This window comes from Cyprinodon tularosa, unplaced genomic scaffold, assembly GCF_016077235.1.
Source record: "Cyprinodon tularosa strain WSP-4 unplaced genomic scaffold, ASM1607723v1 ctg183, whole genome shotgun sequence".
Taxonomy (NCBI): domain Eukaryota; kingdom Metazoa; phylum Chordata; class Actinopteri; order Cyprinodontiformes; family Cyprinodontidae; genus Cyprinodon; species Cyprinodon tularosa.
This window is the reverse complement of record NW_024038631.1, coordinates 920,163-947,277: the sequence shown is the minus strand read 5'-3', so window position 1 is coordinate 947,277 and position 27,115 is coordinate 920,163. Positions and strand designations below refer to the sequence as shown.

The window sequence follows — 27,115 nt, the reverse complement described above, 5'->3', positions numbered from 1 at the left end:
CTTAATCTTCATTAGTTAAAAAAATAAAATAAAACTGCATTCTAAATCCCAACAGCTCAACTTCATAAACCATTTTAGAAAACAAAGAGGAAGCCACATTTTCGGTGTCCTTATTATCTGATCAAGTAATGGCCAACTATATTTCTTTCCTAACCATAAATATAAATCAACTTCTGACATTCCTGACTTCATACTTGATCATTCAGTGTCAGAACTGGTTATTTCAATTGGTTGGGTTCCATTTTCAATGCATAGTCCATTTATTTTTAATGAAGGTGAGAGTAAAGGTGCCATTCAAACAAGATAAATGCCCGTTTTGTTTGTGTGTTTTGGATAATTGTGTTAAAACAACTCAATTTCAGACTCTTACCTTGAGCTTCTAATGAGTTGGATGTAGTCCTTCTGTTTTGTGCATTGCACTCACACCCCTGTCAGCAAAATAGCCCAACAGCATTATGCTACCTTTTGTTACTGTGGTGGTATATGTCAACCTTTCTCATGTTGACCGAAGAACATTTCTCAAGTTGAGATGTGGCATATTGCATATTTGTGCATACATATATTGGGGTATGTAAAGATTAGGCTTTTTTAACATGACAAAGGCTGAATGGTTTATTTTTACAAAAAAAGGTGGTTATTCAATTTTAAATGCATCCTCTGTATTATGTTTGGAGGCAGTTTGTAGAGATAAGGAAAAAGAGAAATACCATAAATAACACCAATAACCATAGAGTTGAAAACTGTGCATACTACAGAATACAGCTAAGCGAGAGATTTTATGTTAAATCTTATTTCCCCAGGTTTATTTAAAAAGGATAATGCAAGATTTAAACGTTCCTGAAAAATAAAAAACAGACCGTCATATGTTACACTGAGATTTAGCCTTTTATTTTCTAATATACTCAACTCTTTAATGTTGAGCTTTACAATGTGTTAAAAACTAAACCTCAATGAATAAAGATTGCTCTTCTCTCTGTTGCATTTTTCAAAGCCGATCTTGCAGATATGTGCACTTTTGGCAAAGAGGTGTCATTGTTCGGTGTTTTCCAATTGATTGGCTAATCCTTTTAAAGCAGAAACGATACACAGCATTTAGTCATTAAGACTGAAAGTAGCTCTTTTTTAAAGGGTCCACTTAAATATAATTATAACAGCAACAAGAGTTTCTTTATGCAGCAAAAAGCTGTTTTGCCAAATATATTAAACAGTTTTGATCTGTGAGTTGAACTAAAATAGTTACATAAACACTATTAGAGATTATCTCGCAGCAATCCGAATATTATTATACTTTTATATCAAACAGACTAAAATGAAGGGTAAACATGATATTATTTGGTGATTGACTCCATCTGTCAGCATCCTCTGTAGATCTCGTTGAGTTTACAGAGCTGCATCAGCTCCAAGAAAGCCAGCATCGTTTCTATGGCGACACATCCTTTCTCCATCCCGCCACCTGTGGAGTCAGATATAAAAGCTCTTATGTTATGAAGGGAGAAAAAAAGGCAGATGATGAAGCATCAGAGAACATGAGCTAAAGGATAGAGAAATGTAGGAAAAAAGAGAAAAGAGGAGGAATTTTGGAAAATAACAAAGAGGAAAGAGAAGACAAAGAGACAATGAACAGATGATCAGCATTGGAGAAAAAAATGTGTTGGAGTGAGACTGGCTCCCAATCACTGGCCTGCAAATTTCTGCACTGTGCCGACATTAATGAGCAGCGCTCCGTGAAGATAAAGAAGCTTCAGGAGCTTTTCATTAGACTGAGTGAATATGGAAATGGAGAAAAGTAAGACGAGGGTGCATCTGTGCTTCTCTTAAGGTTTCAGTGTTTGAAGCTAAAAACCTATGAGAATAAGATAAAGAATCTCTTATCTTCCTCCTTATCCTGTTTCCTGTCCTGTTTTAGCCATCTCAACTTGAATGTTTTCCAACCATCAGTAGAAACACTTCTTCATGTGTGTATTAAATCCAGGCTTACTACCACCAAATAAATGCATGTCATTAAATAAGTTTGGTAGTCACTGAATGAGGAGAAACCTTTTAAGTCAGACATCTGACCTGTGAATCCAACCTGGAAGCTTTCGTATTTAATGTTACATTTATTTCCTGGTCTAATAGCTTGAATTTCCTTAGACAGCGCACACAATAAATACCATGTAATCTTTATTAAACTGTGTAGTGCTATAGTGATTTAGAGCATGGGATGAATAGAGACAGATTATTATCTGGCTGTGTTTTTGCCGTGAGCCATAACACTCAAGTAAAATCTAGTAAGACAACAAAGCATAATAAACATAGGTATAAATGACTCACAGCACAAGATTATATAACATTCTATTATTATTTTAAATGTTCAGGATAAACTATTAACTGTTACCGGTAATCAGAGTTAGGGCTGAAACAATTAATTGTGATTAATCAATTATTGAAATATTCTAAATGAGTAATTTATTAATTATTTACTGCAGTATAGACTCTAAAACAGTGGTGCTCAAATCCACTCCTCAAGAGCTGCCATCCTGTAACTTTTAGATGCATCTCTTCTCTAATACCCCTGAATCGAAAGGCTCAATCCCCTCATTTAGCCCAGCAGAGGCAAGCTAACGAGCCACTCATTTAATTCATGTGTGTTAAAAATGGGGTGCATCAAGAAGTTGCTGCACCCCTGCTGTAAAAAATGCCTCTAGCTGAGAGAGCAACCCACTCGGAGCAGTAATTCCTCTGAAATATTAAAAAAGTGCGAGCCATACCAATTTTTTTTGTCTCTTTAAACACTCTATCCATAACTCTAGAAAAATTTTTAGTATCATCTGCTTAAAATTCTGTAAAAATTTTTTCTTCAAGGAACCTTTTGTTATTCGATTATTAATCAAAAAAATATTAACAGACTAATCGATTGGCAAAGTCATTGTAGTTGCAGCCCTAATCAGAGGTAAATGTAGTGTTGTGTTGATAGCTGTTTGAAAGTTACACCCCTGAGTTTGCTCTCTAAAAGTGTAATCACTGATTTCAGACAGATAAAATCATTCTATTATAACAATAATATACAGACTCTGAATAGATTAATGCACATGTGATCAGATTTGACCAGTGGGTCAAATTTCTTAGCACAACAAACAGTGTTTTATTATTTCAAGCATTTCATTTTAAGATTGATGCTGTTAAATGCCTGCTATTCCTTCTACTCGTTTTTTTTTTTTTTTTGTCTTTGACTTGTTCAGGAAGTTGGTTAATTACACAAAGAATGAAAGGAATGACAATGAGGGATCTCAACTGATATCTGACGGAACAAACAGTGAGAAGGAGGCCAATCTTTAATATCCGTTCTATGTTGCTCAACAGGCTGATGATCTGTTGGTCCGTGAATAATTGCATCGTCCGTCTGAAGCAGCTTCATACTTTATTCTTGCATATATATAGTTGTTATAAGACAAAAAGGAAAAAAAAAACTGCAGATGATATCCCAGATGATAAGCAGTGGCAGGTGTGAGAACTCTGGTGCAACCACTTGGTTGTCTTTCAAAACATATCCCAAAAAAATTGCAGTCTGAACAGAACCGACTCTTCTCTCTGGGTTGACCCATCCCGAGGTTAATATATATCACATCCCTTCCTCCACTGTACTTCCTTTTTATTTTTCTTCTTAAAAATTTAACATTACAGCAACAAATCTACACACACCATTCATCACTATTGCTACTCACTCTCAGGTGTGTCTGCAGCCCAATCTAAAAGCCCCCCTCCCAATGCGTAGGGATATGCTCTGCAATGAATAAAACTAAATCCTTTTGATGAAGAATTAGCTGTTTATGTTTAGTGTTACATTTAACTAGATAGTAAACCAAATTTACACAAGTGGAAAAAGCAGAATAGGGCAGAAACAACATTAGCTTTTCTGCACTCAATAAATAGTTAAATACTTTCAGAAAGTGAGAAAGTGAAAGTCCATCTATGATGTTTGAGTCATCTTTCAGTTTTTTTTTCTTATTCATGTTTTCCCCACGCTCTGTGCACAGATTTGCTTGAAAGAATGCTATTGCAAAAAAATAAAGTAAAACATCCGATGGCACAATTCACACATTTCTTTCAGTAAAGATTTCCAGTATTAAAGAAATATTTAATCTCTTTACAAATTCAGACAATGGTTATCAGTACACTGAACAATTCCTGTGACAGATTTCATGGAATTATTTTTTTATTTTCCTTTACTTTTTTTTCTAGCTATTGGATATTTCTTTTTTTTTTTTTTTGTGATAAAATTAGAGATGTCAATGGTGTTTACTTCTCCTGGCCAGTTTTTAAAGTAGGAAAGACAAGAGAACATCCCATTTCATCTATCCATTTTCCATCACTCTTATCCCAAGCGGGGTCGGGAGGGGTGCTGGTTCCTATCTCCAGCTGTCTACGGGCGAGAAGTGGGGTACACCCTAGACAGGTCGCCAGTCCATCGCAGAGCAACACAGAGACAAACAGGACAAACAACCACTCACACACACACTCACACCTAAGGAGAATTTAGAGAAGCCAATTAATCTAACCTTTTCAGACTGTGGGAGGAAGCCGCAGTACCAGGAGAGGACCCATGCATGCTCACGGAGAATATGCAAACTCCATGCAGAAAGACCCCAGGAATCACACCCGGAACATTCTTGCTGCAAGAAAGGTTGCTGAGCAGCCCCATCCCATTTCAAGATAAATGTTTATAATTAATTAAAAAATGATCATGAGGTAACACCTGCACATAAAATGCTGATATATTCAGAGCAATTCCTATTCATATATGAAATTGTGGCAAAAGAGGCTGGATGAGGTCCAAAGTTGTATTATTGTTATTTATACTAGAGTCATAAAATATGTTTTTGCCACATGCATTCATATATTAAATGCTTCAGTACATCCCAACTTGACCCTGTTTTTACAGAGCTGTTATATTGTCTCTGCATGAGCCTCTGATCTTTTGTTTGTTTGTCTTCTACTGGCTGACCTTTTTCCCCCCTCCCCACGGTCTGGGTCACCAAGCTGGCCCAAGGACCCTAACTGTCACCACCAATCAGCTTCCTCTTTACAATTTGTCATGACCAATCAGAGTGCCTCAGGTCTGAGGGAGGTTTAGTGGCTTCCCTTTCCAACATGATTTGGGTTAGACAAAAGCCCACAGGGGTCGGCGGGACGCCAACCCTTGGCATTGAGAAGCCATTACCCCAAAACAGTTGGCCACACACATTCATACACACTGAAACACACACTCAAACATGAGCAAATAGAAAAATACAATTAGGGGAACTTAATTCTTAACTCGTGGAGGATCCACATCGTTTACTAAAGAAGCTGGACTCATCCTATTCTATATTGGGTCATGTTGGCAGACAGACAACAGACATATTTTCTCACAAAACAAACAGTGAGGAATCTTCTTATATAACATGTTCAGGTTATTTAGTCTGTTTTGTCTTCTTAGACTCTAATCCTGTCTGTTAGAAACCCAGTCTGAGTCTGAAGTCAACATTTTCAGTCCAATAACACAGGACCTCTTCGTCAGTCCTTGGCTCAAATTGGTCAAAGGTAGTTAAGGATGTTATCCATATTTCTACTGCCAATGAGTTTTGCTGTCTTAGCCTTCAATTTATTTTTAAGGGAATTGTTTATGTTAAAATCTTCAATATGAGGAAGCCTTAATTTTCCACAAGGCTGCCCTGCACTGGATGTTTTGCTTTGTAAGGTGTTATCTGTAAAGAGGCAGCCATGAGATTTGTATTAATAAGGAATGAAATAAGTGTACCCAACAAAGCGACTTGCAAATGAATCGGCTTTAATCACACTCTGATCTTCTTGTTCACTTGGATCATTTGTTCATTTTGAATCCTACTGAAAACAACAATGATCAACGCTCCCATTTAGAAAAAGCTGAAAGTTTTCAAGTCAGGCTCTTCAGATGTATCATGTGCGCATCAAAACTAGTGCGGCCTGATGAGGTGGTCTTGGTTCCGTTCCTGCTGAACTTTGGTGCTTACTAGTGTCTCGGTTTTGCACTTTTGTGTTCTGTTTATGTTTTCTTTTTTTAGTTATTATTGGATTCATTTCCATTTTGTGTCCTTCTAGTTGTTTTCTGGTTATGTTTGAGGTTTTATGTGTTTCTTGTTTACCCACTGTTGACCTCTTGTGTCAGTCTCCTTGCTCCCTACTAGATTCTTCTGTCCACACCTGCTCCTAATCAGTTGATTACAGTCCTTGTTTTGTTTGGCATATATACTCCTCTTCAGTTAATGTTGGCTGGTTTCTCATCGTTTCTTTGCACCTCATGTGTGTTTTCCTTAAGGTCTCCTGGTTTTTGGTTTTCAGTATTTTGTTTTCGGTATCTGCAAGAAACCACCTCAGTTATAAAATTCTTGACTCAATCAGATGCCTACACTGAAGTTTTGCATCTGAAAACCTCCGTATTGACATGCCCCTGCATGCTAAGATTGTGAAAAGTTGGAAAAAAGTAGGGAAAGAGATTTTTCCAGGAAAATACATACATGCTTTTTTTTTCCATATGTAGCCATATAAAAAACCCTGTGAAGTTAAGTTCCCTACCTTCTCCTGTTAACTCCACTCACTTCCTACAGCCAATGCTTAGTCATGTTTAGCTGGACGTATGTTTAGCTGTCTGTTTTGTCTGTTGAACCAGTGACCATTTGTCATATTTATTGCAGTTGCATATTGTTGATATTCTGCATAGCCATGTTTTTTAACCTAACTCCAAATATAAAACCATAAATAAACCAGTGCAACCATTAAGTCTAAAGCTTTGCTTGGTATCTAAGTTGTGTATTTTATATTCCAACTGCAATGAACTCTAATATCTGATAGGTAAACCACCAATGTACTGCGATATACTTTCTGCAGTTATGACAGAGTGACCAGGCAGCTTTAAAATAATCTGTCAGTCAATGAGTTTCTCTTCGTTAATCCAATTAACCTAACGAGGTGTTGAAAGGGAGACAGTTCCTTTTAATTGGAGCTCAGTTCAGTGATGCACTGTGAGGATTCTGGCAGAATGACACCACTGTGTGACTAAAAAAATGTACCTGAGCCCTGAATAGTCAGTGCATTGTAAACAAATTTGAGTCTGCTGAAAGCACAGAGGAGATTAAATGACATGTAGAGGATTCTTGTGAAATCAGTCCAGATGGCGAGGTAATGTAGAGTAAATAACGATCCCTCCTGGCTTGTGGTTGTTTGCAGACAGTTTTACAGCAATTAATGTTCTGCTGCTAATGGAAACTATTCCTGCCTTTGTTCTTCATGCATTCCAAGAGTGGGGTCAAGTTATATATCGAAATAATTTATCATTAAAAGATTTCGTTCTGGATTCTGCCATTTAACAAATATCCCTTCAGATTACAAACAAATCATTACATTTCTGAAATCAAATCAAACTTGCACAAAAAACAATTTTGGCGGTGTGGAAAAAATGGATGAAATAGTTCTTACATCTGTTTAATCTCGATCATAATTGTCTAAATTAGGCTTGTTTTGTGTGGAGTTTGCAGGGAGGTACCTATGGTTAAATATGGCTAAACAGTCATGAAACAAGTCATAGCAGTCCAGACACCTATCAGCATCTCTTAGCTCCAATTACCCCTTGAACCAAGATGATGTGGAATTAAATCATCCTCAGGGAATGTGTCTTTTGAGGCAACAGTACAAGGATAAATAAAATGTCTCTGAGGTATGATTCATTCTTGACAACAGACTGTCATAGTGAGAATTAAAGTCAGTTTATCAGAGGCCATAAAAGAGTCTTCTTCTTTCTGTCATCTCCAGCTAGTGTCTTTCATCATCATTTCCCATCAATCACTGAAAATGTCACCTACTCCCTCTCTTTATGCTCCTGTCTCTGTTTTTTTGCTGTCATTTTCTTTTTCTACCCGTCTCTCATCTCCACCTCTCCCCATTAACATCTGTCATCCCTTTTTTATGTAAGGCTGACTTTCCTAGACCAGCTTATGGTCTGTCATGATCAGAGCATAAACGTTAAGTTTCAGATGTAACACCATTGCATTATCCAGGCTAGCCCAGCTTTAGTGATAAAGCACTAACAAAATTACTGGACATAAAAAAAGGAGACTGAAAATACGAAGCAGAATATAATGAAGATGAAATACATGTACAGTAGACAATACTGAATGCAAACAGATAAAATAATAAAATCCAGATAAGACGAACATTTTATTGTCTTGGTTAAAACCCAAGCCAGAAAAGTGGGTCTTAAAATGAGCTCTAAAAATGTCAAGTGAGGAGGTTGTTTTAATTTGTAATAGAATAGCTTTGCTCAATTTGGGTGACCAAGCTGCAACCTTTTGGGCAGTTCCTGTTTCATGACCCACAGCTGTTTTCATTCGTGTCTATTTAGATCCTCTTTGTTTTCATTCTGTTGATTGTTCTTCACTCGTTTCTATGTAGGTCATCATTTCTCAGCGGTATTTCATTTCTGGTTTTTGTTTCCTTCTGCTGGATTCTTCTGTTAGACACTTTAATGTTACATTACTGTAAACCTTGTTTCTGTAAGATCTTAAGTTTCCTTTTTAAGATTTGTCTAGATCATTAATCTTACTCAGTCCATTTCAGTTTGTGTCTTTGTCAACCTCAAAACGCTCCAGTTATGCAACAAACCATTCCCATTGCTCAAAAATTGGTTGAAAACAAATTGAAATGATGACATGATTTATGTCAAAATGATTTCTACATTTGGTTGAAACAGTTAAAAGTGAGAAGACTTTGCAAAGATGTTGCAAACTAAATTTTCAACATCTTTTCAATGTCTATTATTGGACTAAATCTGGGACAAATCAGACAGACCAAACAGCCCACTTTTCAACAACTATTTCTAGGCTAAATCAAAGCTAAGTCTAACCAACCAAGTTTAAGCCTAAAAACCAGTGTTAGGTGTCACTGGTTAATCATAATATTTCAGAATAAGAATTACTTTATAAATCACTTTCAGGAAATTATTTTCTTGCAGTAAAGAATTTAAAAAGGTGAAATTTAGGGGCGCATCAAAACCTGAATCTTTTTAGGCTTATAACATCAATTCCGGGTGAGCATTGTTGTCTAAATGAAAAAGTTTTTGTACTGGAATAAGGTTGGTGAGTGGATGCTAGCCTTAAAAGGAGTGTTGTTGTCTTATTCCCTGGCTTCTCACCTGATGGGTTTAACAGCAGTGGATTTTGAGAGTGCTGGATGGATTACCCCGAGGATGACCCTAAATGTTTCGAATAAACTCACATTTTTCCAGTAGTCATATTCATTTCAGTGACAAGTGGCTGGATAAGAGTGTCAAAGAAGAAACTAACAAACACCAATGTGAAAACTTTTAGGCTTTTACATGTTTGAGCAAAATTGACCAAAATTCTCATCCTTTACCAATCTAGAGATATGCTTACTGTAATGAAGCAGGACAGAAGGACCAAGTATTCAAGGAGAGACAGACAGTAGGATAATTCAAAGTGTTTATTAAGATAGAGATTGGGCTGGATCTGGTAGGGCGGGGCACTGTCCATCACTGGAAATCTGGTTTAAGAGAAACACAGTTTAACGATCATGATAATCTGACAGAGAATGATTATCCATATGAGTCACTAACCTGATTTAGCAGTTCAGTAAATCTTCATAGGACAAGGCAGGATCCAGCCGGTGGGCTGCTAACGACATGTGGCGGGCACCGTCCACAGTGTCCCAGATGGTGCAGTCTCAGAGAACGAGCAGGTGGCTGAGCCAGGTCAGGGAAACAGATCAGAACAGGAAGGCTCAGAGGTCCAGGAGTTTGGGGCCCAGTAAGGGATACCGATGAGAATAGGAACAGGCTGCTTCAGAGTTCCAGGGGTCCATAGATAGTTCAGGCAGAACGTTCAGATGGAAACAGGCAGGCTCAGTGGTTGAGAAGCAGAACAGATCAGGATATCAGGAACACTACAGAACGCTATAACCTCTCTCTCCACTGAGCCAAGCAGGACCAGGCATCCTCAGTGGATAAGAGGCAGATCAGGATGAGGAAATAAGAAACACTTCGGAAATAAATAAAAGAAACACTCTCTCCACTGGCCCCCAAGAACGAGCATTAGAACAAGAGCAGGAACACCAATAATCTGGCCATAATGGCTGGGACTGAGCCATATGAATTGAAGCAGCAGCAGGTGGATTAGATGAGCAGTAATGAACAACCGGCAGAGTTGGACAGGTGAATAGGTGAGCAATTAGGGCAGCCATCGGAGCCAAGATCATGACACTTACTGCACATATCTATCCAGAACTGAAACACAAAAGGTAGACCTTTTGTATGTCCATTTTACGTGAGGACTGCCTAATACAATGTTACTTTAGCAGTGTGTCCTAAAGACTCCTTAAATGTAACAATTGGCCACAACAATACAGGAAGTATTTAAACATTTACCACCAAATACCAGCGTTCTCTTTTCACTCGCCCACCCTTGAATCAAGAAATGAGTTTAAAGTATTTCTACACACCTTAAAATACCCAAATGGATGACGTCAAGTCCCATAACAAAAGATGATTTTATTATCTAAAATGTTGTTAATTTGTTTCACTCCCTTGTGATTGCAACATCCCTTAATGTGATGGGTTTTTTTTTTTCCATTCAGCAATTATTTAATAAACATTTATTAGGAGTTTCTTCTTCTTAAAAAAAGTGTTACTATGAAAAGTTTTCACCTTTTTTATACCACTACGTTTCAGGGATATACATGCAAAGCTCAAAAGTGTATTTTCCTATGTATAATAATTATTTCTTTTTGCTTAATCTTTTATTAATAACAATTCTTATAGTAGCAGAAATTGTTAAATATTAATAATGAGCAACTTTTTTTATAAATTGATATAAACTGCAGGTTATGGATTCAAAAAGATGTGCTATAATCTGTCCCCACCTGATCATGCATCTATAACCTCACTGTTCTACTCAGTCACACTTTATAGAAAATAAACTTCCAGAAACTCCTGGTTGTAGCTCCACAGCACTCAGTAATATCCTTAAAGATATCCTCACATATGTCATTAAGAGGAGGTTATCAAGCAAAGCTTCTTATGGGGCCAGCAGAGCATTTACAACTCAGCAGGAGATCATGATGGGATAGTAACTCTGACCTCTAGTATGATTTTTTTTCTCCATCTAAACCAGGAACCTCTATTTTTCTTCCTTCTGTGCCTACAGTGTATTTTAGATCTTCTTAACAGACTAATCTTTGAATGTTTTTTTACATTAGAAATAAACAGGTAATAAAGAGTACAATAGTTTCCCTTTGTTTGTTTGCTATTTCGATTCCATTCAAATGGTGAAGTAAAATCTTTCTTTGTTGAAATTTTTTTACCGTAATTAAATTTTTTTGTATTAGCCGGATTTAGTCTGTTGTCTCAAGTGATTAAATTCAGTTTTGCAACTGGAGGAATATTTTCTTTTTCTTTCTTCATTTAATATAAAATCAGACCTGACTTTTCATGGCAACGATCCAAAGCTATTGAGCCCATTATGGCCTTTTATGAAGTCCAAGATGAGTTACTCTTTAAGTCCCTTAATGTACAACAAGAGATGTCCTGCTAGGCTCATAACTGGTGTTGCCCTGAGTACCAGCACCGAAAATTTAGATGAAGTTTATTAAAAAATAGCTTGAAATTATATTAAAAGTTTTCCTAACGTAAGCATTGATCAGTGTCAAGGATCAGCCCAAATATTTTAAACAAGCATACGTTTTCCACTCATTATATATATAAACTGCCTAACTTTTCTAACAGGTTATTTTTATGTTTGCAGAAATCAAACATTTTTACTGGCACTATTCAGTTCAGTTCAGATTATTATCACTTATTAACAAAACATGTAATCTCAAGGCACTTTACAGTTCAACCAGATCATACAGTGAAATTGCTTCCAAGTTTTCTGTATAAGGAAAACCAGCTGATTGCATCGACTCATTGATAATACTTAAGCACATAACATTAATACTTTTACATTATAAGGTATTCTTATTACCAGTTGATTTGGTTGTCAAATAATTGTTTTAAATCAAGAAGCCTTAAATGTTGTGGCCTAAATGTAGTCAGAGGAATTTGGAACTAAACAAGTTTTGAGCAGGAGTTAACATCTAAATCATGGCTGATATTCACAGGGTTTCTACCCTCTAAGCACAGAGAAGCTGATTAGCTCAGTGTGATAGAAAATAAACACTTTAAAGGTAAAAGTTTTAAGCTAACTCACAGGAGTTTTCTTCCCACTCTTGGCGAATCATTCCTGCTGAGATGAGAACAAAACGTTCTCAAGAAGAAAGATAAAATCCCCCACACATAATATGTAAAACAACATCTTAAAACCCCTTTTCAAATCAAACTGGCTCAAAATATAGTAATATTTTCACATTTTCTTTAGAACCAACAGAGATTTTACTGAGATAGTTAGTCAGAAAAGACAAAAAAAAAAAGAAGTCAAATGAAAATGTTATAAAATCCCATTTGGGAAACACGTCCAGTTCTTTATTTCTACTCATCACCTGACAGATCTGATCCTGCTGAGCTGAGGCTGTTAGGTTGCCTTTATAAGGTTGTAATAGCAACTATTGCAAAAGATTAACTATAAGTATTAGTATCCTGTCCAGATAATACTGTGTCTTAGCCAATATTCCTTGAGATTGTGCTGTTTATTCCTGCTAATGGTATTTTTTGTTTAGTTTTTATAGAATAGTTTGTATAGTTGTATGGTTCTTTAGAGTGTTGGATAACCCCTCAGACCTAAATATGCATGCAGGATGAAATTATCCTAAGTTTAGGTAAAGAATTGAATGTGCATCTTATTTTTCCACATGGGGGTTCTCCAATGGACTGAGAACTGCCTGAGTTAGTCCACAGTGTATGCTCCCATTGATCTGTGACAACTGGGTTATATGACAACTGCAAACCTGCTGCGTCACCCACAGTTACCACTATGGATAATCAGTTGTACACTATCAACGTCATGGTTCAGACCAGAATCAAATCCAATCAAACTTTATGAATGCAGCAACTTCTAGCAATGCATTGATCAAATTACTTTACAGCTTAAAAACAAACACAGAATACATTATAACAAAGACAGTATCAAGGAAAATTAAATATATATATATGTTAAAAGAAAAATATCAAAGTCTAGAAGTAAATTTTTTTTTCAATTAATAGGTCTTAAGCTTGACTTTGAATAGAGGCAGGTCAGTGATGGGAGTGTAGCTTATAGGGAAGAATATTCGTCAAAGTTGGACAAACCACTGGAACACAGATTTCCCCTCTGTCGCTTACCCCAAGAGCAAAGAACCTTTAAGGCCATTAAACTCTGCTGCACTGGTATATTTTCAAAAGGTTACATAGGACGTTCTCAGCTTATTGAATAACCTAATAAAATAAATAAATAACAGCTTTTTAAAAAGTGTCCTGAATTGAAAAAAGAGACATTGAAGAGATTAAGAGAGACAGTTTCAAAGCTCTACAAACAGAGAGCAAACCTATAAAATTAAGGTTGTATATTAACACAATATACCTTTATAATTGATAAGTTTGTACTTTTAAAATACAAAAGCAGTTAAGTTAAGAGTATTTAATTAAATTTAATGGAAATTTTAAATTTGGCCCCAGTTTAAAATCTAGTGACTGTGTTCCACAATGTTCCCTCAGTTTTTACTTATATCAGTGTTCATTGTGACTTGGAGACTTAGAATCAGAATTAGAATAGTCAAGAAAGACTGACCCTCCTTATCTGAGGATATTCCTTACTTTGGGAAAAGTCCATCTGAATCACAATTAATATCTCAAAATGTGTAAATCCATTGTAGTATTGCATCCGTCTGCCAGTTGATGAATGGTTGGCATATTAAACATTTTTAGCATATATTGTTAAAATGGCATTTTTCTCCTCAGTACATGTTCAAAAATTTTGATGTTTGGCTACATTAACACAGCAGCCTGAAGTGACCCACATCCGTACAGTAACAGCCATTCCAAATGGCCCTTCCCAGTCAAACACCAGCCGAATAGCAGCTAACTTCCAGCCACTGGTTTTCTCCTGGGCGTGCATATTTTTTTACTCTGACTCCAATCTTTCACTGAATTACAGGGTCTGATCAGGAGAAGGCACTTCTCTTTAGATCTTAATCTCCACAAATCATGACAGAAAGAATATTTTAGTACAAAGACTGATGTTTAAAAATGAATTGTAGGGGACCAGCCAAGGACCAGCCAAGGGCGCATCAAGGAAAGTAGGGAAATTTTGAATGGCTACTACTGTGTGCAACCTGTATCTTCTCTTTTCATGGCAGTCTGAGCAACGCAGATCTGATTTTTTCCAATGCGACCCAGGCCACTTGGCTATGTGGTCCTGAATCCGTTATCGATGTGATCTTTTCAAATTCAACCTGTGTGTGAACGGCCAGGTTGCACTCATCTGACCTGAACGTCATTAATACTTAACAAAAGTCACTATTCTGCGTCTTGCTGTGCAGAATAAATGGAGGACTGCTAGATGCATATATATGCTTACTTCCGTAAACACAGAGCATGCTTGCTTGTGACGTCATTGCATCCTCTACTGCGCATGTGGGACACTTACTTTGTATGAATGTAGTTTACACAGGAGATCACATACAAGTCGCATATATTTGGAAAAGTAAACAGCCACGCAAAAATCGGAATTGAGCTTTAAGGCCTGCAGTGTGAACATAGCTTAAGAGACAGACAAACTTGCAGTTACTTCCGTTGTCAGATACTTGAGGAAGAGAATTGTTATGGTTGCATTTCCTCAATCTTCTTGGTGTGATCTTCACTTATTGAGGTTACAGCTTTCTTACATCTGTCCAGACATTGTTTTGTCTGAGTCTCCCTGAGATCATCACCCCACCCGTGCACTGAACCCCCAAATCCATTCCCTCTTTAAACCAGTAATCCCTAATCCCAGATACACGCCACTCAAGTACATTAGTGAATTATTGCTTAAATCTAGGAGAGGGAGCAACCCTAAAGCTGCTTTTTTGTGCGGGATGGTTAGTCCGCCCTCAGATGAAGTAATCGACTGGAGGATACGGCCAATCGTGTGTCATTTTAATTTGTCTCATCCCCCAGATGCCTTGAGCTTGCACTGTTGATTTTGTAATGCTTGCAGTTTAAAGCATGAAGCAATAATGTGGCAGTTAAATATGTGTGATGCTTGACTAGTGGTATTTAAAAGAAAAAAATTGAATGAAACGATGAATGTTAAGGAAATGATAAATGAAACATGTACATGTATAAATTTGAATGGATATTTCTAATATTTACTGTATTTGGTGAGGCTTTGAATTGAAATTACAAACTGTAATCCTATTATGTCCCATTTTAGGGTTATTATGTTTTGTAATGTGCAGCTTCCAGGAGTAGATTATAAGAAAAAGGCAACAGAAAACAACAAAAACATGCAGGTATTCTTCTAAAATCTTTTATTACCAAGATGTTTACTGCAGCTTTCAGGATTCTTGAACTTGATGTTGGTTAATTATAAGATGACAGAGCAGAGCTGAGTTTGTAGCCATTTGAAGAGGAGTTTCTTTGTGGTCTTTGTCAGTTTGCACTGGAGGTTCTTCAAAATGAAATTGCACAATTAATTTAAACTTGATTCCCAAATTTGTTTTAATTGGTGGTTTGTATGATGGCATAATTACCTTAGGTCTGGCTCTTGCTGTACAGATTGCATGTTCTCACCTGTGTCCCTATTGGGTTTCTAGGGTTTCTCTCCACCATTAAAATATATGCATTTTGATGTATTTATTGGTTGTAAATATAATTTTTATATGAGCTTTCTTATGTCTGTGTTTTGAATCCGTCAAAAACTGGTGATCTGTCTGAGGCTTAATTTGCCTCTAATTGGTTGAATATACTCTCAGTACCTATAAATATAATACAGATTAAACTCGAAAAGTACATAATCAAGTCTTTGAAATAATTAACTATTCTTATAACACCAGGAACTCATATAAAATAAACAGGATATACCTGCAGTATATTTCAAACTCTGCAGAAAGATGGTCAGGTCCTTTTTTTGTTACTTTTAGCTTCTCAAAGAGGAAGAAAAAGACTGTTTAACTTTTACATATTGTAATGTAAAACAACACAAGAACAAATTCAGTTTTTTAAACCATTCTACTGAGTGGTCATATTTGTTTAGATTAAAGGCAGAGGTGATGTGCAATTGAATGGTTTGCTAAAATATAATACTTTCAGCCCTACAGAGGCTGAAAGTACAACAACAAACAAACCACAATTACTGTACTCCATTTAGCCTTCCTGTTATCTGATTTATTTCTCACTCTCTCTTTATAGGGGATTCAATTTCAGTTTTTTTCTTACATGTCATAGCTTCGGTTGCCTCCGCTGAAAATGCTATTGGTAATAAAAATATGTAAATTTGACTCCTAGTCCCAAAGCTACATCATCCATAGTTGGAAATATTGGTAGTTTATACTTTGGGATGATTTTGATGATACAACTACTGTTAATTTCTTAGTGTGTTTCTAGTTAGTGGTGTTAGAATGCCAAAGATATAATGGACTCTGGTACAATTTTAACTTAGGAAACATTGTTCAATTGGAAACATCTTTTTCCAGAGGCGCCGTCATTATTTCAGCTGGACTGTGCCAGACTTTGTACTCTTTTCCTCTCAACAGCACAGCTTTATAGGCACAGAGTGTGGGTGCTTTATAGCTTCAAACTTAATCCAGTTCTCCCTCCCTTAAAAAGAATTAAAAAGCTTCCTTAATCAAAAAAGTCAGACAAACCCCTAACCACTTTTTGATCTGCCAAAATGTTGTATCTAGTAAGAAAACAATCTACCTTCTCTTTGAAGACTGCAGACTGCATGTGTCTGTAGTTCCCACGGTAAATAAGAATAATTGGAAAAACGTCATCTAACCATATTGTATTGTTCATGCTTCTGTTCTAGCTGTTCTTAAACCATGTTGTTGACATTAGGTACCTCATTATGTTATGCATTCAGCCTTATTTTACAGCAACAACTTTTTTTAAGTTCAAATAAGTTCAGTATTTATTTTCTTTGTGATTAGAAGTTCAACTCAATGGTATAATTTCTTTTGTTTAACTAAAGTCCATAAATACATTCAGAAATGATGAAAACTAAAACAGTTCTCTCTCTTTTTGCAGGGGCTGTTCTTGGGATAAATGCCACTGAGCCAGACAATAAAGTCAATATCACTTCTCCACTCATTGAGGAGGACGGCCCTGTAAAGGTCAATGATGTCATCACAACAGTAACTGGGATGAGCACCTCTGCCACTTCTGCTCCCGTCAGCTCTATGACCCAGAGGGCGAGGCGTATCCCTCGTGGAGACAAGGAAGATGATCAGAGCAGCGGCATGTTTGCTGATACGGTGGCTCCCACGATGGAGAAAATAAGCGTGGTCACAACACCCCAGATCATTCCTGATTCGGCTGAGACAGACCTTCTGCTGCCTAGCAACCCACGCATTGTAGAAGGAGAGGTGGAAGGGGATGAAGAAAAGCGGCGCACACCAAATAATGACCCACCTTGGATTACTGTCAAGGAAACTTCCATGGTTGACCTGGACCACCGTACTACAGCCCCGCCAGCAGCTGCACCCAACCCCTCCAACCCTGATGTCCTTCATGTGGACTTCTTTGATCCAGCCTCTCGTGGGCGTAACCTAGACCTAGCCCCGCCCTCTCCATCATCTCTGGCCCATGAGCTTCAAGGTGGGGACGCAACATCCTGGGCAATGCCCGAAAACTATGACTACCTTACACCGTATGAAGATGGGATGACCCCCACTGTTGAAGAATACAGCTACAGCACTACGACTGATGCTTACGAGAGCGATGAAGACCTTAGAGAGGCTGCGGGGTCTCCTGCTCGCTCCAGGCCCCGCGTTCCGGGGTCTGGATCCTTTAACCCTGGGGGACCGTATCCTGGTGTGGTACCTAACATCTCACCTAATGGTTGCCGGCTGGGCTACCAGATGATCAATGGAAGCTGCCGCTCTGCCTGCGAGATGCAGCCCAACTATTGCCTCAACGGAGGACAGTGCTACCAGCTGGGTGGCGAGGAGATATTCTGCAGGTAAAATAAGCTGAAGTTGGTTTTTAAACACAAGCATGAAGGGTTCAAAACCCACCTGGTCTCCTCTGTTCCAGCTACTTGAAGTTATTTCTTAAATGTAAGAACTGTTATAACTCAAAATAATTATTTATTTAATAACTTATAAACTATTAATGTGTAACTATAGACTATATTACGCAAACTTCAAACAAACAGTTTATTGATATTGGTGTTAAATCTGGCATGTCCATGAACAGTACTGTAGAGCCTGCTTTACAGACACCTCTTATTAACTGCTGCAATGCCTATTCTTTAGGCCAAATCAGATAGTGCTGCAGAATGAAGGTGGAGGTAAAATGTTGAATGGAACAAAAGAATAATTTATGTTATGATCAGACTACATTCAACCCCAACTAACACATTTACAGGTATACAGTGTTTATAAGTGTGTCTATAGTGGGGGAGTGGAGGATTAGTATGACTACCGTGGTTGATTTCTAATATTCTAATCATGAATATGAAGCATTTGCTGTCTAGAATTTCCATTCAATAGAAGGAGACATACATTGTCTCTAGGTCAGTATTCGTTTAACTTTATGTCTGCATATCACCTTTGTGTTTGTCCCTAGTTTTTACCAAACCTTTCATGATAACATCTTCTTTCTCTGGTATAACTTTTAAGATGCACGTTAATTTAAATGTCATTCGGATTGCCATAGTTTGCCAGATATCTGTATGTACGATGCATTTCTCTTGCTCATTTAAGTGATTAGATTGAGCTGAACTAATTGATGCAGTTATCATATACTTTAAGCAGAGTCCTGCTTTTAAGGGTCATGAAAACCAGAACAACTTCAGTTACAGCTTTTACGAGTACAAATCATTCACTTATCAGACAGTGAAGGAAAAGACAGGAAATAATCTTTTACTATCTATATTTTATTCTTGGATATTTCTCTGTAAAAATGTGTGAAAAAACTGGTAGAAAACAGTAAAATTTAACTTTACAGGCGCCCAGTTTTCCAAATTGAATATATGTTTGTATTTAATGTAGAACCACATAAATTTAATGACAGAAGACAGTGATAGCGCCTATTAGATCAGAAGAAGATTTAGCATGCAACCCCCCATAATCATTAAATGGATGAACCAACCAATCATTCTAGGTAGACTTCCAATTAGTAAGCAGCTGCTGCACGGATCTGCATGCAGATTTATGCGGGTCGGCAAACAGCCTCCTGACTGGAACCGATACTAAAGATATTAATTAGCCGACTCTGCCTACACAGTTCTCATACAAGCTCAAAAACCTCTTAGACATCTCTGTCTGATTAAAAATAAAATATTACAGAGACAGGTGCCACCAGAAATGTCGGATCAATCAGCAAGAGAGGGAAAACAGTAATGGATTTATGACCTCTGGGGATCCAGAGGACAGAAGAGCTTAGAGCTTTTATGTTTTGTTGTAGTTATGACCCTAATCCTAGTTAACCTCTAGAAAATTCGATCATAAATAACTAGTTCTATTATGGTTTCATTATGATTATTTTTGCATTGCACATTTGCCAAGTATGTTAAAGATTATAAACAGTTACATTTGTAGGGCTGTATCCTTATGGGCTCCAGCTGTAAAAGACAGGGGTACCGCCAAACTGAGAACTAGTTCTCCTAATAATGCAAGAGGCAGCAGTACAAAAAAAGAGATAAGCATGAAGAAAGACACACTTATAATATCAGATAGAAAATAAAATAAAATCTATACAAATCTGAAAAAAGTAGGTAAACTATTATCTGTAAAGAAATATTCAAAGGTAAGCAGCTTTGGCAATTTTTGCAAATGAAATGAAAAACAGTCCAAATTGGTGGAGTTTTGGAATGGCTGTTGTAAAAAAGCTACTTGGTTGTTATTTTGGTGGTTGTTTGAAATGTTCAGGTGGACACAAAGATGAAGAGTAGATTAAGGGAGAACCGATTACAATTGGTGAGGAAGCAACATTGACAAAACGTAATGCAATGTTATAGATGACATCCATTCATCGTAAAGATGTGTGAAGGAATTCTTGTGAATAATGTCACCAATTAGAATATAAATGATTACATCTAAGCACTCCTTTGATATTTAGATTTTTTTTCTCATTAATATCCTGGTGGCACTGCCATTAAACATACAGTGATGCTCTATATCACACAGCAATTGTTACAGAGTTTAATGCACTTTTGCATTTCAGCCTTCAATAAAGCAGCAGCACACATGGTAGTGATGATAGTACAGTATAACATCTATTGCATATTTAGCCTGGGTGGTGACCCATACAATTAGGAAATCCCTGTGGATCCCTCTGCTCAGTTTGGCTGGAACTTCCTTCATAGATCATTTCCAGTTCCTATCTAGAACAAGTGCAGGATTGATCATGATTAAAAACGTAGTCCTAATCATAACATTTTTTGTTTGGATGCAATACTCAACCTGCCTTCCATCAAATAAAGATATAAGTTGTAAATGAAAAACGGATTTACTGAGAATTCAGGCACAATCACTTGATCTTAATACCCAGTCAGACGCAATAGTTTGTGATCCGACAGATGTGTTAAATCACACACAATTTCCTTTCAAGCTCATTTAAAAATAAATAAAAAAACATATTTAAAATGATGTTTGTACACATATTTAATCCCAATAATTAATATTTAACTCCAAAAGAAAGATGATTAATGTAACTGAAAATTGTTGGAAGACCAACAACTACAAAAAAAACAAACTAGATTTTAATCTTATCTGAAAACACAAAATAATTCAGAATGTAGTTTCTTTTTAGGCACTCTTTATTCATATATTTAGGGCATATTTTGGGCTTCAGTCAGCAGATAGTAGCAGCGATGAACCTCCTGAGAGTGAGTCAGTGAGATATACTGAGAGGCATTTGACTTCTGGGCAAAAGCAAGATATGGGTCAGTGGAGCGCTGGCATGGATGAGGACCAATATGCTCTTCAGTGGATGAAGCCATGAGTTTGTGTAGGATTACATGTGACTTGGGTTTTTGTGTGAAACCTCAATTTGATTTATTCTTAATTTTTATTTTGCTTCGTTTGTGTGTGTGTGTGTTTGCCCTTGTTGGTGCTTGCAAATTAACCAAAGCTGCTTTGTTACAATGAGGTGCATGTTTGAAATGCTGACCTAAGAGCAGCTCCGTGTATCTCTTTAGATCAGACCATGTCCTCCATATTTATAGCAAATTATTATATCAAAAGCTTCACCTTTTTTTACTACAAACATTCCAAATAAAATTAAAGACTAAATCTTTAAGTTTAATCAGGTTAAATTTTAATTTACAATGAAGGTTACGGCAAATTATAATTCATATTTGTCTCCAAAAAGGAGAAAATGGTTTTATTTGTGTTTAAGTCTATTCAGTAAGAAAATAATCATAAATTACATTTTTTTATTCATTTTATAATTTTATGGCCTGAAATGTTATTTAAAGGGTCTATTAGAACTGTACAATGCACTGTGAATATAAAATCAGGACAGCATGGGCAAACAATATTAATGTCGCAAAGAAGTTTTTGTAAGCAATGATTGTGTTCTTATGACTTTCGTAAAGTTTGGATTGATTACATGTTATTTTGAATTTTATGGAGAAAAAAAAAGACAGGATTGCTTTAGTTGTGTTTTAGAGTTGCCTCTGAACACAAAGCTTAGGGGCTTCTGTCGAATTACTTATAATTTGCAGGGTTACAAAATGCAATCATTTCTTTTAGTTTATAAATCGTTTACTATGACGCTTAAAGCCAAATAATAATGCAGTATACTGACCACTTTCATTTATAACCAATCAATGTTTTTGCATGCAGTTTTTCCCAGCCTTCCAGGTTCCAAAATACAAAATCTTCCATGACAGGCCATTAGTGGCAACAAGTGGTTTGTTTCTTAAAAGCACTTCGAACTTGATTGTTTGAAGAATATATGTTATTTCACTGAAAGAATTATGTAATCGCTTTTGGCATTTACTTAATCATATTTAGTTACAATTGTTTTATGTCTTACCCTGCTAACATGAAACAATTGTGTTAAAGAAACTAAATTACAGTTGCTGTAGGAGATCTTGGAAAAACGGTTCCAGCAAGCTATATTTTTGAACATACACAACCATGCCTCTCCCTTCAGACCACCCCTCGAAACCATGCCTTTAAAACACATGAACGACATGCTGCCTGCAGCGCGTCTAGAGCAGCAGCAGCAGCGCGTCTGAGCAGCTGAAGCCCCATGTCGCTGATCTCGGGGCTTGCAGGGAGACAGGCAGCACTGATGATGCAGAGTGCAATGATCACTCCTCTGAAACAGTTTATTAACGCCTAAATTAACTTAAAATGCAGAAATCTGTCGGCAAAACATGCTCGCTTTTATTATCCTGGTGCCTGCAGTTTGGATTATGTACATGAAATTAAATTTGGATTATGTACATGACCAAGGCAGAGGCTGCTGTTGAATGGGATTCCTAGTGACCTCACTGCCAGTGTATGGGGGTCTAAGCTGCTCTGACAGAAATAATATTTGAAGGCAGGATGGCTCTGGATGAACTGACTGTACTGACGATTTTTTCAGGTGGACTTTCTCACTTCAAAATAGATTCAAACTACTTTTTACCCACTGATCATAGCAAATATAGCTGCCATTGTTACAGGCAAAGAAAGGATAGGGTCTGTCCAACACACATCAGACTAGGGGTGTGCAAAATAATCGTGATGATGATGCATCGTGATTCTAATTTTCGTGATCTACTGCATCGATTCTTGATGTCAAGAATCGATTATTAATTTAAAAAAATGAATAAATAAAATTGCATGAATGGTTGGCGAACATCAGCCAAAAAAAAGTGCAATACCACTTCCAGTCCAGTAGATGTCGCTGGAAATGTGTTGACGCACGCTGCCTTGTGTCACAAGCATTTCCGGCCGTGGGATACTGTGCCGAGTCATTAAAAAACAAAACATGGAGGAGAAAATATTGCAATGCATCGCAATAATTCAAGTATCGCGATGCATCGTGATAGAATCGCATCGTGGCCTGTGAATCGTGATTCGAATCGAATCGTGACTTCTTTGGCAATACCCACCCCTACATCAGACCCACTTTTTCCTTCACGCCGTGGCTGCACGAGAATTGGGAGGTCGATTTGTTCAAGTCAGGGTAAGCGCACAGGGGGGAGGGACAAGCAGACGAACATGATTTACGTGTCAGGAACCAATCGTGTACAACGGACCGTCTTTTGTGATTAGTTGGGATTACTCATTGATTTCTCACTGTAGCAGGGACTATTTATTTTAATTTCACTTCCAGACCTTCTATTTCACTGTTTGCTTAGCGGCTGTGGGGAGATCTTTGGGCCACATGGTAAAAAATGGATCAGAAAAGATCTCCTACTGCACCTTTAAGTAAAGGCCAAAAATGGGCTGCATTATTTTTTTCAGTGTTCTAGCTAAAATATGGAGAAAATAATAACCTAAAATATATAACTTTGATAAAAATGAAAGTTAATATAATCTGACGTACAGCCTCCAAAAATTTTCAAAAGTGCATCCAAGAAACACTCACGGCGTGTCTTGGAAAATGTTGGTTTTTGGCTGCAACATTTAAGTCAAAAAATCCTTTTTACTACCTCCCATCCTCACACCACACATTTGAACAACAAAACCCTCTTCACTACGCCCTCCCTTGTGTTTTTTGATCTCTTGAATTATTGGCAGGGTCTAAAATTGACCAACTTCATGTAAACAATTTCAAATATTAAATTATACATCTTAACACTAAGTTGATCATTCTTTTTTGATGACAACCAGGATTGAAGGTAATTTTCTATCCAAAGTCATGTGAATTTGAAATGTCTAAAAGTCTAAAATGTCTAAAAAAGAAAATGCAAATTAGATGTGTTCTGTCCAGTGGAGCCAGGAAACCCACAGCGCAATGCCGTCACATGTTTACAGTATGCTTGGCCGATATAAACAACAAATAGAGTTAGCAAACTAGCACAGAGCAAAGACCAGTAATGGACTAAGGTTTTAATAAATATGTTACAATCAGGCAAGTTGTACATATCAGGTCAGATACTATAGTGATGGTACCTGCCATCCAGAGGCATAGAGAGAGAAATGTGATTCTAATGGGACCCTGGCAAGAGAAACAGCTGATCAGCCATGTTAAGTAAATATTCGCTACATCAAAACGTGTTCATAAACTGTGTTTCCATCTCCTGTTATGTGGATATAATTAAATCAAATTTGAGCATACTTTTTTTTACATCTATCTACTGATATGATATGTATTAATTTTAAAATATTGAATAATTATTTTTCTCAGGTTTAATTTCCTTCATTTAACCAATCCAATATTAATATTGAGAATCGGTCAGATATCAGCCAAAAAATATCGGAATATCTCGGCCTGCATCATGAATGTGTGGATTCTCATACCTGTTGTTGCTGATCAATGTTCTCTGTTTGTGTAATATCAATTATTCAAATTTTTTCTAGTATTACACACAAAAAATAAGTAATAAAAGAAGGGGTGTCCCAATACAAGTTTTTCATTTCCGATACGATAAAGATATTGCAGGTTTGAGGATCGGCCGATATTGACTGTTGTACAATGTTAGCAATTATCATACAGTACATAGTTCGGTTACCTATTTTTTAAATTTGGAATGATAGAAAAGGCTTTATCAGGTGATATTTCTCAAACAGAGAACAATAGCTAACAGCATAATGTATGAGAACAACTGACCCATTTCTTATGTACCCAAGAGTTACATAAACTTTAAACAAAAGTTAACAGAAGCAAAGTGTTTCTGAGTTTTCTTATATCTGACATTTTAGTGGCAGGCTGATATATTCCCATAATAATTTTTTGACTAATATTGGACTGATTTCCATTATCTTTATTTTTTTTATATTTCCAATATGATTACAGATTGGACAGCCCTAAATAAAACTATGCATGACGTACTGATATCGTATCAGGTCATTATTGGTCAATTCTTAAAGCTGCACTATCGTTATTAAATTGAAAAGTTGAATCAGAATATTGCTACTTACGGCTGTATCAGTATATAAATGCAGGTCATGTTACTTCAAAACATACAAATCAAAACTTATCCTCTTCTCCACCGAATAAAGCACTTGCACCTAAAACTAAACTATTTTGAATGCGTAACAACTTGTCCAAAACTGTGGATAAACTGATCACTATTTAGATTTGTGATCCATAATATGTATGTTTAGCAATAATTCTTTTTTCCCAAATCATATAACGTCCTACGCCAGGACATGTTAAACTTCACTCAGAGCAATGGAAATATTTACTTTTTGGATCAGTTTAAAGACCTTTTTTTTCTCCACACAACTCTTTAGCTCTTAGTAAGTTCATACAGCTACAGTTTGACTTGATCTTCTTCTTTAAAGCATCTCTGGCCTCTCCGGCGCTGGCTCCTCCGATCCCTTGACAGATGCTGTATGACAATGTCATAAACCTCTTCAACCTCAGGCGCTGCAGAACTCAGGACCATATTGGGAGAAAGAGATTTGAAAACAGAGGGAAGGAATGACAGAGGGTGTGTGGCATGGAAAGAATAGAGAGACAGAGAGAGTCTCATGAAGAAGAGGCTCGGATTTAGCAGTTTTATAACCAGTTTTACATTTTTCAGCAATGTGATTCCTTACTTTCCAGCTGCAAACAATCGTTCACAGTACACCTGTCTACAGTAAGTTCTAGCAGTTATATAAAAAAATAAAGTTTTTTTTGCATCTAAACTGGGATCTTCCTGCCAGTAATACGGCCATTCTCTAATTACATAATATTGGACTTATGTCGAAAGATAAAGAAACAAAGACAGGGAAAATGGAAACTGATGGGGCTTAGAGAGAAACAGAGAACAAGGCATTAACAAGAGGAAGTGGAGAAATGTTCTGAAACAGTGTGCGAAGTGGATAGAGAGAAAAACAGAGGAGGTGGAGGATAAACTGAGTGAGAGAATGAGTCAGAACCTCATAATGCTTGCCGGAATGGAAACGACTCAGGCGAGCCAGGTCGAATTTATGTGTGTGTGTGTGGGTCCTGCAGCTTGATGTAATTAAGAGGAGCTTTGAGCAGCAACAGCCGTTTGTGTCCATTTTGGGTTTTGTGCTTGTTTTTAAAAACACACAAACACACACAGATTATAGTTGTATTAGAGATCAATTTAAAGTCAAAGAGCTTGGGGAGGTGGAGCCAGGTTAGGCCAGGTCAGAGGTCAAACACAGGGGAGATTTATTGCCAGGGCTGGCAAACACACACATGCAAAGGGACCGTTTGTTTTTGCCAAGAGAGATCTTTTAGGCTTACTTCATCCCTGACAACATACAAAAACATTTGTTTGAATTAAGTTTTGGCTTTTTGCTCAGGTTTTCTCAGCAGGTTTTCGGGGTTGTCTCTGCAGTTCACAGCCATGATTGTGAACCTGTTTGCATCTGAAAACAGATTTTCACAGCCTCTTATGCAACATTCAACACACTCATGTGCTCTAATGAAATCCACTCTCTGCTTTTTGTCAGCTTAGAATACCACAGACTGCTTTATGCTCTTATTTTGAAATAGAACCATTATGGACATAATCTCCATTGGATAGCTTCATATCAAAAGTACTGGAACTTTGTTCCTATTTTGAAAAACAAAACCAGATGCTAAAGGAATTTATTGGATCTTAAATCTTTTCAATAAAAGTGAAGTTATTCGTTTTGAGAGAGACTAATAGGCCAAATGATGCTTTGTAAAGGTTGTGATGGTGTTTGCATGTAATTGTCCTCAGAGGCAAGTTTGAGAGATTAGAAACAGACATTGGCAATGTTGAAATTTCAGGTTTCACAAAATCAGATCAAGTGCTATCAAAACTACACACACCTTTTATTATGCCAGGAATTTGAGACAAAGAAAATCAAACCATAATAAATGATTTCCAAACCTTTTCCAAAT

General features: G+C 36.9%; 1 protein-coding gene across 10 annotated transcripts in view; it reads left to right on the top strand.

Annotated features, from left to right (window-relative positions):
* The window catches only part of LOC119781844 (chondroitin sulfate proteoglycan 5-like), a 73,014-nt gene that overhangs the window by 10,160 nt on the left and 35,739 nt on the right, over positions 1-27,115 (top strand). For all 10 annotated transcript variants that reach the window (XM_038282430.1, XM_038282438.1, XM_038282435.1 and 7 more), the window contains exon 2: positions 17,201-18,134. In XM_038282430.1, the coding sequence (XP_038138358.1) occupies positions 17,201-18,134 (934 nt within the window). The remainder of the gene's footprint in view (positions 1-17,200; positions 18,135-27,115) is intronic.